The 14,785-nt window shown below is 40.8% G+C and overlaps 1 protein-coding gene across 1 annotated transcript in view; it reads left to right on the top strand.

Annotated features, from left to right (window-relative positions):
- Nucleotides 1-14,785, top strand: part of LOC149153561 (putative plastid-lipid-associated protein 13, chloroplastic) — a 298,602-nt gene that overhangs the window by 73,864 nt on the left and 209,953 nt on the right. Inside the window, exon 3 of the mRNA XM_089439975.1 lies at nucleotides 10,809-10,892. Within this exon, the coding sequence (XP_089296101.1) occupies nucleotides 10,809-10,892 (84 nt within the window). The remainder of the gene's footprint in view (nucleotides 1-10,808; nucleotides 10,893-14,785) is intronic.

Raw genomic sequence — 14,785 nt, forward strand, 5'->3', positions numbered from 1 at the left:
ACATAGATTATCATTAGAAAATTAGGTTTACCTAGGCAATTTACATAAATGACTCAGATCTGCCAAGATTATTTACAATTTACATATGCAGACTGGGTTTACAACATAACATAATCGGGTAGATGATGACAATCAAATGGCACGGACACGTCGATAAAGCGCTATCCCTTTTGCGAAAAAGGGGGGTGTATTGTTATGGGTAGTTGACACGTAGTGGTCAACATTTCCAAAAATATTACAAGAGAGATTCGAGAGCTTAGTACACGATTCAAAGATCGGATATAATAAACTGACACCGACCTCTAATTTATAGATAAATTCTCCAACGACTAGTTCGCTTGATCCTCGTCAAAGTAATCTCGACCGTTGAAAAAGATTTAATTATCTTTTAATCTCCTCTGTTGAAATTATTTTATTTTTTGAGGAATTTCGAATTTTTCATTTAATTCCTTTTTAATTAACTCAAAAATAATTTTGAGTTAATTTCCCCAAAAAATTGACTTTGACTTAACTACCAAGGCCCAAGGGTCCAAAATCTCTTGAAATTTTCAATATTCCCTTGGCTGGGGACCTCCAAAAATTAATTTCTTTAAAACCCACGAATTTTACCTTTGGAGAATTTAATTTTACCTAGGACACAAAATTAATTAAATTTATGGCTTAAGATTTTAATTTAATTTTGCCAGAAAATTTAATTAATTGACTTATGAGGGGATTAATAATTTTTCCAACCCTCTAATATTTAGCCATGGTGTCTAATTATGAAGGACCATGCACTAAATATTTTTACATGAAGATTTTACATTTTAATACATGAAGGGGGAAACCCATTCGTTATAGACCCTCAATATTTACTCATTTCTGCGACACAAAAAATATAATCTAGTAGACCAAGTGACTTGTAATAAAATAATTTAGCCAATTAGCTAAAATTATTCCCAAGTCACTTTTACAAAGACTCGATCTAAAACACTAGGACTCACCTAAGATCTTAACGACAAAATTTACCCTAGCTTTGGGGTGAGGGTGGAGGGAGAAACTCTGTCGATCATTTGTGTCGAATTAGTGAGAGAAAAAACCTCATGGACAGGGAAAATTTTAAGGATGGAAAATTATCTTGAAGTTTAAAAACATTGGTGAATCTCACTAGTCCCTAATATGCGAACTCTAAAATGTTTATTGATATATTTGTAAAATTATTCAAATTTATAATGATTCTATACATAGCGTCTATATAATGTTGGCGTTTTTTAAGGTTAAATAATTTTATATTGTAAAATTTGGGCGAATCATTTTTATAAAAAATGGAAATTGGCGAATCTTTTTTGTGGAAAAATCATGGAAAATTAGCCCACCTACGAATATTAGCCCCTAAAATTTTCTACGCTCCTAGAATGGAAATCATCACCAAAACAATAGGTTTATCTAAGTTGTTACATACAAATGTGGTCATACTAGGATTATTTACATTATACATATGTAAAATGGGTTGACATCTTTACAAAACTGCCGACTGATGATGAAATTTGAAAGGCGCAAACACTCGAACACGATAGATCCCTTTTGCGGAAAAAAAGGGGTGTACTGCTATGGGGTCATTGACACAGAGTGGTCAACAAGGCTTTAATGTGTTCCACGAATTCATTTTCTATGATGATCAAATTTGTCCTCTTTTTCCATTCAAGAACGTTTGATGACCCATCCAATTTGTTGCTTTCCTTGCAAAATGAAGTCATTTTGATAGCAGATTTAGTCATAAATATAAAGGTACTTACTTGTCAAGTGAAAATGCTCCTTGATGACAATATCTTCAACTTTATGCCTTCTTGATTTTGATTATGATGTTGATAATAGGAGATGTCTTCTTGCTGAAGATGTCTTCCTTCAAAGAGAGAGATTGTTGATTTGTGGTAGCATTAGATGTGCCCTAGCAATGAAAATTGGCGAGAGAGACTAAAGCACATGAGGTCTCCAAGTCCCAGAAATGGTTTGGGGAAATTCCACCCGGTTAGAGAGATATTAAAATAATTAATATTTTTAGTGGGGTTCCTAAGTCTAAACGTAGGAAAATTAAAATATTAATGGGTATTAATATAAAACTGGGTGTCTCGGATGCGGGTGAATAGTCGGTTCAAGGGTACGAAGGTGGCGTGGAGGGTGGGCGCGTGGCCGCTCACAAGCGCCAGATGTAAATGCAGCAGGCCGGAGACATGGTCTCGCACAAACATATTAATGGCAGCATTAACGCTGCCCTCCCTGGAGTTCGTTTTATGTGCGATGGCATCTGGTTTAATCCTCATTCCGGTCTTTCCTCCGCGCGCTTTCAGATTCAACAAGGTAGCAGCTCCTTGCTGCTCCTCAAGCACCAACTCCATTCACTGCTTCCCGACGGCTCTGATTCATGGTGCTGACAGTGATCAGCGTGCTCAGTCTCCATTATATTCGGTGTGCTTTCTCCTCAAGTGCTTCCCTGCCATTCCCTCTCCGTTTGTCAGTCCTGCTCTTAACAAAATGCCAAGAGAACGACCTAGAATGGGGTGCAGACGGGGCAGTTCTCGTGGCCGAGTCTCCCGCCAGCCATCCTCCACCACTTCGGACCCCTCGTTGGACGCTTCGGAGTTCTGCTGCAATAGATATCCTGCTACAAGAAGTGGCAGGGGCAGGGGAAGAGGGCAAGCAATAGCTGAAGTCTGCTCTCATCATTCTCATTCGCATACAGCCCGATTCCGCATTCCCTGTTCTTTGGGAAACTCATCATTCATCGTTTTAGTGACTGTCGAAATGTGTGAGGACGCTGTGGGTTCGGGGGAGGTTAATCATGGGGCTCCTCTGGACCATAGGATGGCAGACCAGAACGTCTCCCAGCGCCAAGACTCAGGAGGCTTGCAAACCATGAATACAAACGCTAATGCTGGCCCAAGCGCGCCAGCGGGAGGTGACCCTTCAAGTTCTGTGGCCCATCCTTCTGAATCCAAAGACTCAGATCAATTTGGGTGCCGAATTGTAGAAGAACAACCTTCAACCTCGGATGAAGATTGAACTAGTCTGCGCCTTTGGTTTTTTGGTTAGTTGCCGAAGAAAGAAGTTCTACTCCCTCTGGACACATAGTTTTCAGGCTTGTAAGCTTGCCGAATCAGGTCTCTGTCAATTCTATATGTCGGTCTCTACAATGAGGGCAACTTTTTCTTATATGTTGGTGTCTGTTTACGGTTATGTTTATGGTGAAATCTGTCCAAAAGCTAGCTGTGCACAAGTCAATCCTTGGTACTGTATGGGTCAGTTTTTAGTCACTGTATGGGTTAATTTTGGTATGGTTACTGTTAAGATTTGGTATCTTATGTTTTCAGATACTACAAACCCTGATGTAAGTCAACATGCAGGTTCTCTGGTTAGTATGTCAAGAGTTTTTTGTAAGAATGCCAACTCCATGGCTAGAACTCTCAAGGCATCTGCCTCTCTGTAATATCTTTTTGTATCAATAATAGGAGTAGACCAATTAAGAAAAAAAAATATAAAACTGGGTGAGAATGTTCTAAATAACATGGATCAAGCCAAATCTAATCTTAGCCGTTGATTAGAGACTTAATCTCGGCCGTTGAAGACTCAACAGGAAAAACATAAGAGGAGGCTTGAGGGTCAGTTGGAGATACACCAAGATTGATCAGTTAGTTCGATTTTCTGGAGTGAGTTCGATTTTCTGGAGTGGGGTTTGCTGAGAAAATTCGAACAAGTGATTTGAGTTGCAGCAAGGGGCAGTGAGTACGTAGTAGAGAGGCAGAGATAGTGCCAGAGGGTCAACGCAGTGACTGAGGAGGCTACGCAGAGGCAGTAGGAGCCACGCAGAGGCAACGAGAGACTGTGCAAAGGCTCATGGTCCTGCGTGGGTGACGCAGAAGGCCAGAGAGCTGACACAAAGAGGCAGAGGGCTGATGCAGGGGGTTCCAGAGCTATGCAGAGCCTTGGAGAAGCGCCAGAAGGATTTTTCGTGGGGCAGACTAGTGCTGAGAAGCTGAATATCTGCTTCCGAGAAGAGGTATTACTGCCGTGTAGAAATCTCTGTTGGGTGAGCCAGTTTGGCACCCTAGTTGTACTCAAGAAATCTGCATAATAATAAAACCCTCAGAACTGCTGCACCGGTTTTCCCGCATTGGGTTTTTCTGGGGACGATTGTCCAAAAATAATGGTGTCCCTTGTGTGTTTGTCTATTATTTCAGTTGATGATCTGTATATGAGTTGAGATTGCATTTGTGTTTATTTTCAGTATTTATATGGATAAATAACTTGTTAAGGAATAAACAAGTAGGTGAAATAAACTAGATAATGCAGTAGGAATTTCTGACGTGTCAGACTTAGAAATTTCAACATGGTATCAGAGCGTTGCAGATCACAGGAGAACTGAAGGCACCAGCATAATCAGAAGTATTTGCAGCAGTAGCAGCTATCTTGAGAGATAGAGCTGCTCCTAAGCAGAAAGCAGCAAAGGAGTGACGCAGAGGGCCTGCATCATCATTTCGAGCCAGAGAGAGGGCCAGCGCAGAGGCAGAGAGAGGCAGAAGAGGCTCACGAAGAGCCACGTCATCCTACTCAGTCAGGTAGGCTTGACGTAGTTGGCTAGAGGAGTGATTCAACCTTTGTCGGGATTGTGCAGAGTTGGAAGGCTCAGTTTCTTCAGTTGCTGGGGCATAGGGAGCTGTGGGCAGATTGTGGATTAGGAAGCTGGTGGGGTGTTGTTGCTGTCGAAGCAGAACAATACCTAACAAGACAGAACCAAGGTAGAGGGAGCCGCTGCCTTGACGGATTTCTAGCCAAGAAATCCAGGTCAGAGTTGCAGTTGCGAAGAGGATTGGAGAGGAGCGAATCGACAGTTGGCGGGAAGATTTCCAGTAGGGAAATCGAGACTCAGAGGGAGTCTAGGAGAGAACTTCTAGGAGGGAAGTTGAGACTCAGAGGGAGTATAAGAGAGAACTTCCAGGAGGGAAGTCGAGACTAAGAGGGACTCCAAAAGACGAGCGAAGATGGCAATAAACGAATTGAGGGATCAGGACAGGTTGGACTGGGCTTCTAACTTTTTCATCTGGAAGGCCAGGATCTTGTCTGTTTTGGATAAACATCGCATCAAGGGCTTCACCTTGAGAACCGTGGCTATCCCAGTCGACCCAGCTGATAATGAGAGGTATGACGATGAAATGGCGAAGGCAAACTGCATAATCCTTGATGGGGTCAAGGATCATGTTGTATCACATATTGCCGAAAAGAACACGGTAAAGGAGATGTGGGATACTTTGACGACATTGTATCATGGAACTTCCGTGCAAAGGAAGATTCTATTAGAGAATCAGGTGCGGTCGTATTAGATACAAAAGGGGGGGCAGATAGATCTATACCTCAGTAGATTGTAGGAGAGTCGGGACTAACTTACTTCCATAGGGGCCATGCCGGATCAGGAGTTCATGGTGAGGACCGCCTTGAATGTAGTCTCGAGGATTGGGAGACATTTGTCCAAAGCATTTTGGGCAGAGCTAATCTTCCAGGATGGTAGGAGATGTGGGCAGATCTTCTCCAAGAAGAGATCAAATGACTGACCAAGGCAGGAAGTAGTAGCAAAGGAGGTCGAATCAAGAAAGAGGAGGAGGATGCGGCTCTCGCATCTGCAGGACAACAGGGGAAGAAGAAGAAGAAGGACATCTCCAAGGTGAAGTGCTTCCATTGTGGGGAGCTGGGTCATTATGCAACCTAGTGTCCTAGGAAGAAGAATAAGGGAGAGGCTTCTGACTCCAAGGCAACTCTGGCTAAGGTGGAGAAAGAAGTCGAGACGGATGACGACTGTGCCATGAGTGCTCATGCACCTCTGGAGAAGAGGTGGGGAGACATCGAGCTATAGTCAGGAGGACTACAGAAGATGAGGGGCAGGATCCTTGAAGTACCCAAACTCTTCGATCATATCCGGCACGGGAGCCCCGAATGACAGTAGCAGGATGGCGGATGTTGGTAGAAGCAAGATGCGGATGGAGCGACAAGGCAGTGCTAGAGTGCAAAGGTATGCAGCAGCACAGTGGGGGTTGCAATAGTGCGAGAGGTACAAAGATGGTTGCAGCAGTGCAGAAAGGCACAAAGGTGGTTGCAGCAGTGCAAGAGGCACAAAGGTGTTTGCAGCAGCGCAAAGGCAGCAGAGAAAGCACAAGATAACAATAGAAGTAGCTTCAACATCAGGAGGCTTGCGGACTGACAAGGATGTCATGACTTGGGTAGATCGGTTACTTACTTCTCGGTAACTGAGTTGAAGTGCAACAGTTAGTAGTGGCAGTGCTATGGGCAACATGATGCAACATTTGAGAGAGAGTTGCAGTGTTGGTAGTAAGGACCAACAATAACACGGATGTAGAGGGAGATGTAGTACAAATGTAGTAGTGGCAGTGGCAAAGCCATGGGCAGCAGTACAGGAGGCAGCAGTGTAGTGGATGTAGGGCAGCAGTACAGGAGGCAGCAGTGCAGTGGATGTAGGGCAACAATATAGGAGGCAGCAGTGCAGTGGATGTAGGGCAGCAGACCCAGCATCAACACAGGTACCGGTGCTAGAGGATCAGTGCGATGTTCAGTGGTGGAGCATTACTAGAGCACATTCTTCGCTAAGAGGGAGTGTTGATTTGTGGTGGCACCGGATGTGCTTTAGCCATGAAAATTGGTTGAGAGGCTAAAGCACATGAGATCTCCAAGACCCAGAAATGGTTTGGGGAAATTCCACTCGGTCAGAGAGATATTAAAATAATTAATATTTTTAATGGGGTTCCTAAGTCTAAACTTAGGAAAATTAAAATATTAATGGGTATTAATATAAAACTGGGTGAGAATGTTCTAAATGACATGGATCAAAGCCAAATCTAATTTTAGCCGTTGATTAGAGACTTAATCTCGGCTGTTGAAGACTCAACAGGAAAAGTATAAGAGGAGGCTTGAGGGTCAGTTGGAGATACACCAAGATTGATCAATCTATTCGATTTTCTGGAGCGGGGTTTGCTGGGAAAATTCGAACAAGTGATCTGAGTTGCAGCGAGGGGTAGTGAGTACATAGCAGAGAGGTAAAGATAGTGCCAGAGGGTCAGCGCAGTGACAGAGGAGGCTACGTAGAGGCAGCAGGAGCCACGAGGCAGTTAAAGACTGCGCAGAGGCTGAGGGGCCTGCATGGGTGACGTAGAAGGCCAGAGAGCTGACGCAGAGAGGCAGAGGGTTGGCGCAGGGGATTCCAGAGCTACGCATAGGCTAGCAGGGCTGACGCAGGGGGTTCCAGAGCTACGCAGAGGCTAGCAGGGTTGACGCAGAGCCTTGGAGAAGTGCTAGAAGGATTTTCGTGGGGTAGACTAGTGTTGAGAAGCTGAATATCTACTTCCGAGAAGAGGTATTACCGCCATGTAAAATTCTCTGTTGGGTGAGCCAGTTTCGCACCCTTGTTGTACTCAAGAAATCTGCATAATAATAAAACCCTCAGAACTGCTACACCGATTTTCCCGCATTGGGTTTTTCCGGGGAAGATTGTTCAAAAATAACGATGTCCCTTTTGTGTTTGTCTATTACTTCAGTTCATGATTTGTATATGGGTTGAGACTGCATATGTTTTTATTTTCAGTATTTATATGGATAAATAACTTGTTAAGGAATAAACGAGTAGGTGAAATAAACCAAATAATGCAGTAGGAATTTCTGACCTATCAGACTTAGAATTTTCAACAGAGATATCACCTTGGTTTGATGATGATAACAATGCCTTTCTCCTAGCCTTTCTTTGATGTAGAGGCTTTGTAGGCCTTAACTTTCCTTGATTAGAGGTAAGGTATTTGAGGTCTCCTTCTTCTCAAGGTGATGGTTGAGCGAGGTTCCCAAGAATGTCTTCAAGTGTAGAATCCTTTTTTGAACAAATGAGGGTTTTGAGATCTTCTTTAGAACTTCCTTCTTCAAGATGATGATGTAATCCTTGTCCTTGTGATGCCTTTTAGATGAGAGGTCCTTCTTGACGATTGATGCTCTTGATGATCTTCTAGTGCTTTTGCCCTTGAGTGTTCTTCTCTAAGCTGCTTTACCTTGTCTTGTCACCTTAGCTCTAATACCATGTTGAGAAATCTAGGGGCAACAACATAGGGTGATTTCTCTTATATTGATAACTGTTTGTGGAGTATTTTTACTTCATTAGATTAGCTTCTTCTTTCACTTGTTTACTATTAGTGTTTTCTTCATCAAACAACTACCAAACCATAAAGAACAATAAGACAAAGGACAGAAGATATAGGCGATCAACCAGGGTCAAGACTCAAAACCTCTCCACTCTGAGAGGAAACCTCACAACAATTCTTCTTTTTATAGAATCTTCAATTGACGAATTCCAAAACCTAGACCCTTGACTAAAACTCTTCAAAGACCAAGTCAAACCTTGCCTCTTTTTGAACAATGTCAACTTCTCCTTGATACTGTTGCAATATCTCCTTCGTCCTTAACTTTCGGCCCTACAACACTGGTCTGAAATTTTCGACCTCTCTTTCTGCAACTCTCAGCCTTCTGCAGTTGACTGCAACTTTTGCATGTGTGATAGGATTAGGGCAATTTTAGCCCTTCTCCTTCGCTTGACTTGAACTAGTATCTTTGTGACTTCGGCTTGCAAGAGGGATATTCTTCTTGCCTTGTTTCAGCCTTCTTGAGGTGACTGTACTTCTGATTTGCTGCAATAAGATGTGCCCTAGTCTCCTCGCATGTGTGAACAAGAATAGCCCAAAACAGACCCAAAATTACTTCGATCTTTCTTCCTTCTTGACTTCCTGCTTGATTTGATGCTTCTTTCTGACCTTCTTATCGAACTCCTTGATGTGTGAAGTGTGTCTCCTTGAATGAGGCCGAGTTCCCTATATATAGGCTTCTGGTCATTTCAAATTAGGCCGACTTGTTACTATCTCTAGGCCAACTTGTCATGATGGGAAGGCCGACTTGTTGCTTGCATTTTGACTTGGTCTTGGAGGGTCTATTTTTGACTCAAATAATTTCTTTTACAATATGTAACATGCCCCAAATGGTTCTTTCATACATGACAATGACTTAATGACTTGTAGACTCAATGACAAGCCCTAAGAGCTCACAATGGGAGCTTGACCTAAAAATAAATTTCCTTGAGCATGAAACCCATTCCTCAAGAACAACAATAATAAATTTATTTTTCTCATTCCATAAAATACATAAATCATGATTACATATGTCATTATGAAGACCGAACCTAGTGACATATTTCAATACCGGCTTCTGCTCCCGCTCCCAAGCAACCTTGTTCAAGCCCCTAATTGCATCCATGATTATTTAAGATGCTTTACTATTGGCCTATGACAACACCAATTTGTTTGGATTTGCTATTTACAAAGTCAAATGAGTCAAATCTTCCTTAATCTTTCTTGGTCTCAGACTCTTAGGGCACTAAGCCAATTGTGACTTTTTATTGGCTGTACTGTAAATATTTCTCATGGCTCTTGGCATATATGGCTAGTTATAGGGGAAAAACCTATGGTATGATGCTCTACACTTGTGGTATGTGGTCAGATTGTATAGTTAAACTATTTTGTATGGGTCATTCTGCAATCGTTAGTTTGTTGTTCACTTACGACTTGAGGTCATTCGATTGCCTATTTAGAGCATTCAATTCTTCTTCATAAATCCATCTTGGATCTGTACCTAGGATAGATTTGATTTTATCATGTTTTCCTAGAAGCAACATTTTGCACTTTCAAAATTCCCATATCTAGTTGTTCTCCATCACCTACACAATGTTAAGAGTGTTTTTCTATACCTGAAAGTGAAAAATAGGAAGTTGAAATCACTTTTTTACCTTTGTTTGGCCCTTTGCGGATTCCCTTTTTGTGTGCTGGTGTCTGACACATTGGGACACTGCTAGGGCACATGCTTGCCAGGGGGCTTATTTTAGGATGGGTCAAATGCATGTCTGACATGTGTCCTAAAGTGTGTCACGTGCTGGCATGTGGGATCTGGATGCACAGGCCTTGGAGGATGTTTATTGTTTCTTAGCCTCCCATAGACGCATATGGAAATGCAGAGCATGTCACGTGCCCAACATGCAGGATATGGACATGCAGGCCTTGAGGGATGTGTTCTGTTTCTTAGTGATCCCATAGATGCAGACAAAAAAGCAGCTACACTCGCAACTTTGCACATGGAGTAAATGTGGGAGCTACTATATGAGAGGGAATTAATTTGCTGCAAGAGCTAGGATTAGGATAAAATATAAACTGCAAGAATAAGTAATATTAGAAGAATAGGTGAATAGTGCACCTTTTGTCTTGTTTTTCATCGTTGGAATGAAATCCCACCTAACATGTCTCATGTTCTCCTACTGTTCAATTTTGAGAAAATTAGGCTTTTGCAATTTGTAGTGATCTGAAATGTGAAGGACAAAAGTTCTTAGTGGACGAATAAGTGCATTGTTTCACATTGCTTGCATTATTGTAAGATTCATTGCAGCTAAAGTAACCATAAAAATGTATAATGTGTTTGGCATTTTGTAACATGTTATGATTGAACCTGTTCATTGATATTTTACATCAAGAGGTTGTAGCCATAGAGGTTTTATGGTAAAATTCGAGAAGGAAAATTCTTTGCATAATGGATTCTTTTTTGTTTTTCTTAGTTTCCTCCTAACAGTAAACTATGACTAATTGTGTGGCAAAGTTTATTTTCTCGTTGCCATATAAGTTCTTATTTATTGTATTGCATTTTATCAGCATTGTGTACTGACAGCAACTTGATGCTGAGGTTTCCTCTTTCAGATCACCTTTCCTAGAAGGTCTTTGGCAATTTCAATGGTTTGGAGCTGATAGTCTGGGATTGTTTGCTGTAAAGTTTTTACTTGAGTATGCTCTCTTAACTGTTGCAAGAATTTATTTAATGCTTTGGTGACCAGAATATGATTACTCTGTCTCTTCTTATATTGACTGTCAATACTACTACTCACATCTCTTATGTGGTGTCATAATGACATCAATTTTATTATTCCCAGGCTGTCCTTTTGACACTGTAATGTGATAATTTAAGAAAAAAAGGTCTACATGAATATGTTCTGTATAAAATCTCTAGATAACATATCAAAGCATCTTGCCTGCACTTGGACTGTTGAGTATTTGGAGAAAGAACTTAATGATCAATAGTAATTTTTTCTGGAAGGCTATCAAAGAGTCAGGATTTTCCATTATGGTATGTTGTCATCAATTTTTGTCGACTAGTATGGTTTTTTTATTGTACAAAAAAACAACTGGCAATGGTTCAGGAATAAGTTGACTAAATGGACAGGACAAGACTGTCAGAAGTTAGATGAGGAAAAAACTCAAAATTTAAAATGATTAGGGTGAAGAGTTAGCAAAGGAAAAAAATTGCAGGCATCAAACTTTTTATAAGAATGCATCTTATAGCTTCTGAATTGAATCAGCAGCCTCCAGCACATTCAACAAAAACAGGACTAGCACAACATCAGTTCATCTTTTCCCTATTTTCAAGGCTAGCTGTTTCTATTTTTTGTAACAAACATTATACAAAACATGTCTGCAACATGGTTTCCAGTGAAAAGGACTTGCCCTTGATCATGGCTTATTTTTCTTTTTGTCCCTTTCATTGTTTTAAAAGTTTAAAGGCTTGCAGTTAACCTTTCAAATTGTTCCGTGATGACCACAAATAGGCCAATAGTAATCAGCGCTGATACAAAGTAGGAGGACAAGGGCTACTCTCATTAAAGCAAGATAAATGTAGATCTAATCTATAAGATCTAAGATGTAATATCTAAAAGCGAAGTACAAATCTAGAGTGCAGATACAGAAGTGTAAATACTGCTGAGGACGAGAATCCTGGAGGAATGCCTTTTATTACAGTAAAAGGGAATGCACATTATAACAGAAAGCAGCTGGACTCAAAGAAACCAAGAATGCAAGAACTTGGAAGAGAAATATACTCCAACTATAACATATCTCAATTTTGTTCTTAGGATTTTGAAAGGTGGGGAAGCATAATGAAGTAGTTGTACTTTATATGATTTGCTCATGACCTGTTCAGTCCTTTTTTGGCTTGATTCATCTAAGATTTGTGCTTTTCTTGTCTTCTTTTTCTTCATTTTTTTGGACCCTTTTAACATTTGACGAGTTTCCCATAAGTTAGGGGGTGTTGATTTTATGGATGAAATAGAGGGAAATTAACGGAAAGTGTTGAGTATGAAGGTAATGTAACTATGCTAGGTGCCTTTGAATTCCCTAAAGTAATGAGCAACATAATATACTCCACCAACTCCAACATATCTCAAATTTGTTCTTAAGACTTTGAAAGGCGGGGGACCATAGTGAAGTATTTATACTTTATATGATTTGCTCATGTCTTGTTTAGTCCTTGTTTGGCTTGATTCATCTAAGGTTCGCATTTTTCTTGTCTTTTTTTTTTCTTCACTTTTTTTTGACCCTTTTGATAACATTTGATGAGTTTCACATGAGTTTGGGGGTGTTGATTTATGGATGAAATAGAGGGAAATTAATGGAAAATGTTAAGTATGAAGGTATTGCGGGTACGCTATCTGCCTTGTATTCCTAGTTGTAACTAATGGCCTAGGTTAAGACACTTATCTAGAGGCAACTAGGTCCTGACATGGTTTGATATAGTGACAAGGTAACGTCTTTACTTAATTATTTGTGATAAATTATCCATCTAATACCATGGACATTTCACAAGCAAGTCAAAACTCATGCATCACTTCTATGTAAGGGGTTCTACATAGTTAAATCGTATCAACTGTAGCTTGAAGCAACATTATCTAGCACGGCTGATCTTGAGAGAATTGGGCATAAGGAATGATATACCACTGAATCCATGAAGATTTACGAGCACAAGAATGCACTTGATTTGATGGAAAAAGAAGTCCAGGTAGCAACAAATTACAGCCAACTGAGTGTCTCTCCGGGGGAGTTGCTTGAGGGAAACATCATCAACCCTCATCCATAGGCTGAAAATCACTTGAATCATATGTTAAAATGCTAATACCATATCCACTGAAGAGAGATCATCATGTAAGACTTTTGACAAAGCTCTTGCAATGTTCTAAGCAGATTCATGGTTCCCAATGCATGCACAATGCCCTAGACAAAATCACAATGCCTGAGGCAATGTCTCAACTTTTGATGCATGGTTCACAATGCCTTAGAGAACATCTGTTACAACTCTCAAGGAACCTATCATGATTCCTATGGAAGTCATGTTTCCTAAGGCAAGCAAATTTCATTAAATTTGCAAAGTGTTTGTGTCATAAAGTCACCAGTGAGATAAGTGAGGCACTCCTCATAGATCATACTCAAGTGCCAAGGCCCAAAACCATGCCAAGTTGGCCTCGTATTCTCACTCCATCAAGACATCAAGTAGCATGCATGCATTCTATGTGGCAGAAAGGTGGGTGTTCCCCAAAAGTTAGTCTATCTTGTTTAGTACCATCAGAGGAACATAGTAGACATGTTAATTACAAGGGTGCTCTTCGACAAGAGTCATATCTCTTGAATCGATACAAATGCAAGGAACTATATTAGTATGTAAGGAACTAGTGCCATCACCAAGCAAACCGATCACAAAGGCATGAAGATAACCGATAGATGGGGCCATCCACCAATATTATATGATGGCATCGAGGAGCATGTCACCATTATCCATCTAAGCATCAAGTGTAACCATGAAGAGAGAACTATGCATCAAGACAAGCCACTGAATCAACATGTAACATCCCATTGAACACCCTGATGAAGTAAGAGGATCCACAATCATCAACATGCTCAACCAAAATCCACTAACTCTAAGAAAATAGGTGTACAGTTCAGGTCCATTAGCATCCAAATGTGTGACCTTGAAAATTGTGTCATGTGATGAAAATCACAAATTTACCTTCTATGCAATATGAGGGGTAACAAGGAGGAATGCTTGTATTCCTTAGGAGGGAATTGAGGTGTAGGTGGCATGGGCACTCTTTAATTGCTTGCATGGAGGCTTGTACTCGACTTGTGCTAGCTTGGTTTGAGGGAGTGGTCATGTAGGTGCAGTGGGCTCAGAGGATGTACACAACTTAGTAGATGCATTTGAGCCTTGGAGCTCTCAAAGGAGTTGCATTAGACCTTACTTGAGGAGCATTCACATTTTATAGACTTGCTTGTTGCTCTCATCATCTTGGAGCTTTACATGTGCCCTTTTGGTGTGTAGCACTTCACATGCAGGCTGACTTGTTACAAATGGGTTACTTGCAAGGGTTTAGGCCCATTTTATATTGTTGGCCTCCTTTACCTCTCATATAAATAGGGGAGGGAGATTCTTTTAATTTATTATTCATTCATCATCATTTTTATCTTGATGTTAATGTCTCTCTCCTTGTACTTTTCATTGTTTCATCTCTCATTGTCTTGGAGTGCGAGGGTTCTTGGAGAAGTTCAAGGTTTCTCTAGTGTTACAGTTTCACCTTAAGTAGGGAAAAAAGATAGGGTTTGTGGTAAACTACAGAGGAGCTTGATTTAAAAGGTGGACAAAAGGACACATCTTGGACACTTGTAAGAGACTAGTGTTGAAGCCAAGGAGAATTTGGCAACGTTGATGCTAGCTGAAATATTGTTCGCTGATTGTTGTTGTAAATTAATATTTCAGGTCAGCCCTAAGATTGAAAGTTTACAGGGATTAGATTTGGGAAAACTCAAGTGTGAGGTGAAATTTCTAAATTTGCATTAATCACCTTAGAATGAAATTT

Source organism: Pinus tabuliformis, chromosome 9, assembly GCF_031772625.1.
Source record: "Pinus tabuliformis cultivar Carrire ecotype Pingquan chromosome 9, CPIR1, whole genome shotgun sequence".
NCBI classification, from domain to species: domain Eukaryota; kingdom Viridiplantae; phylum Streptophyta; class Pinopsida; order Pinales; family Pinaceae; genus Pinus; species Pinus tabuliformis.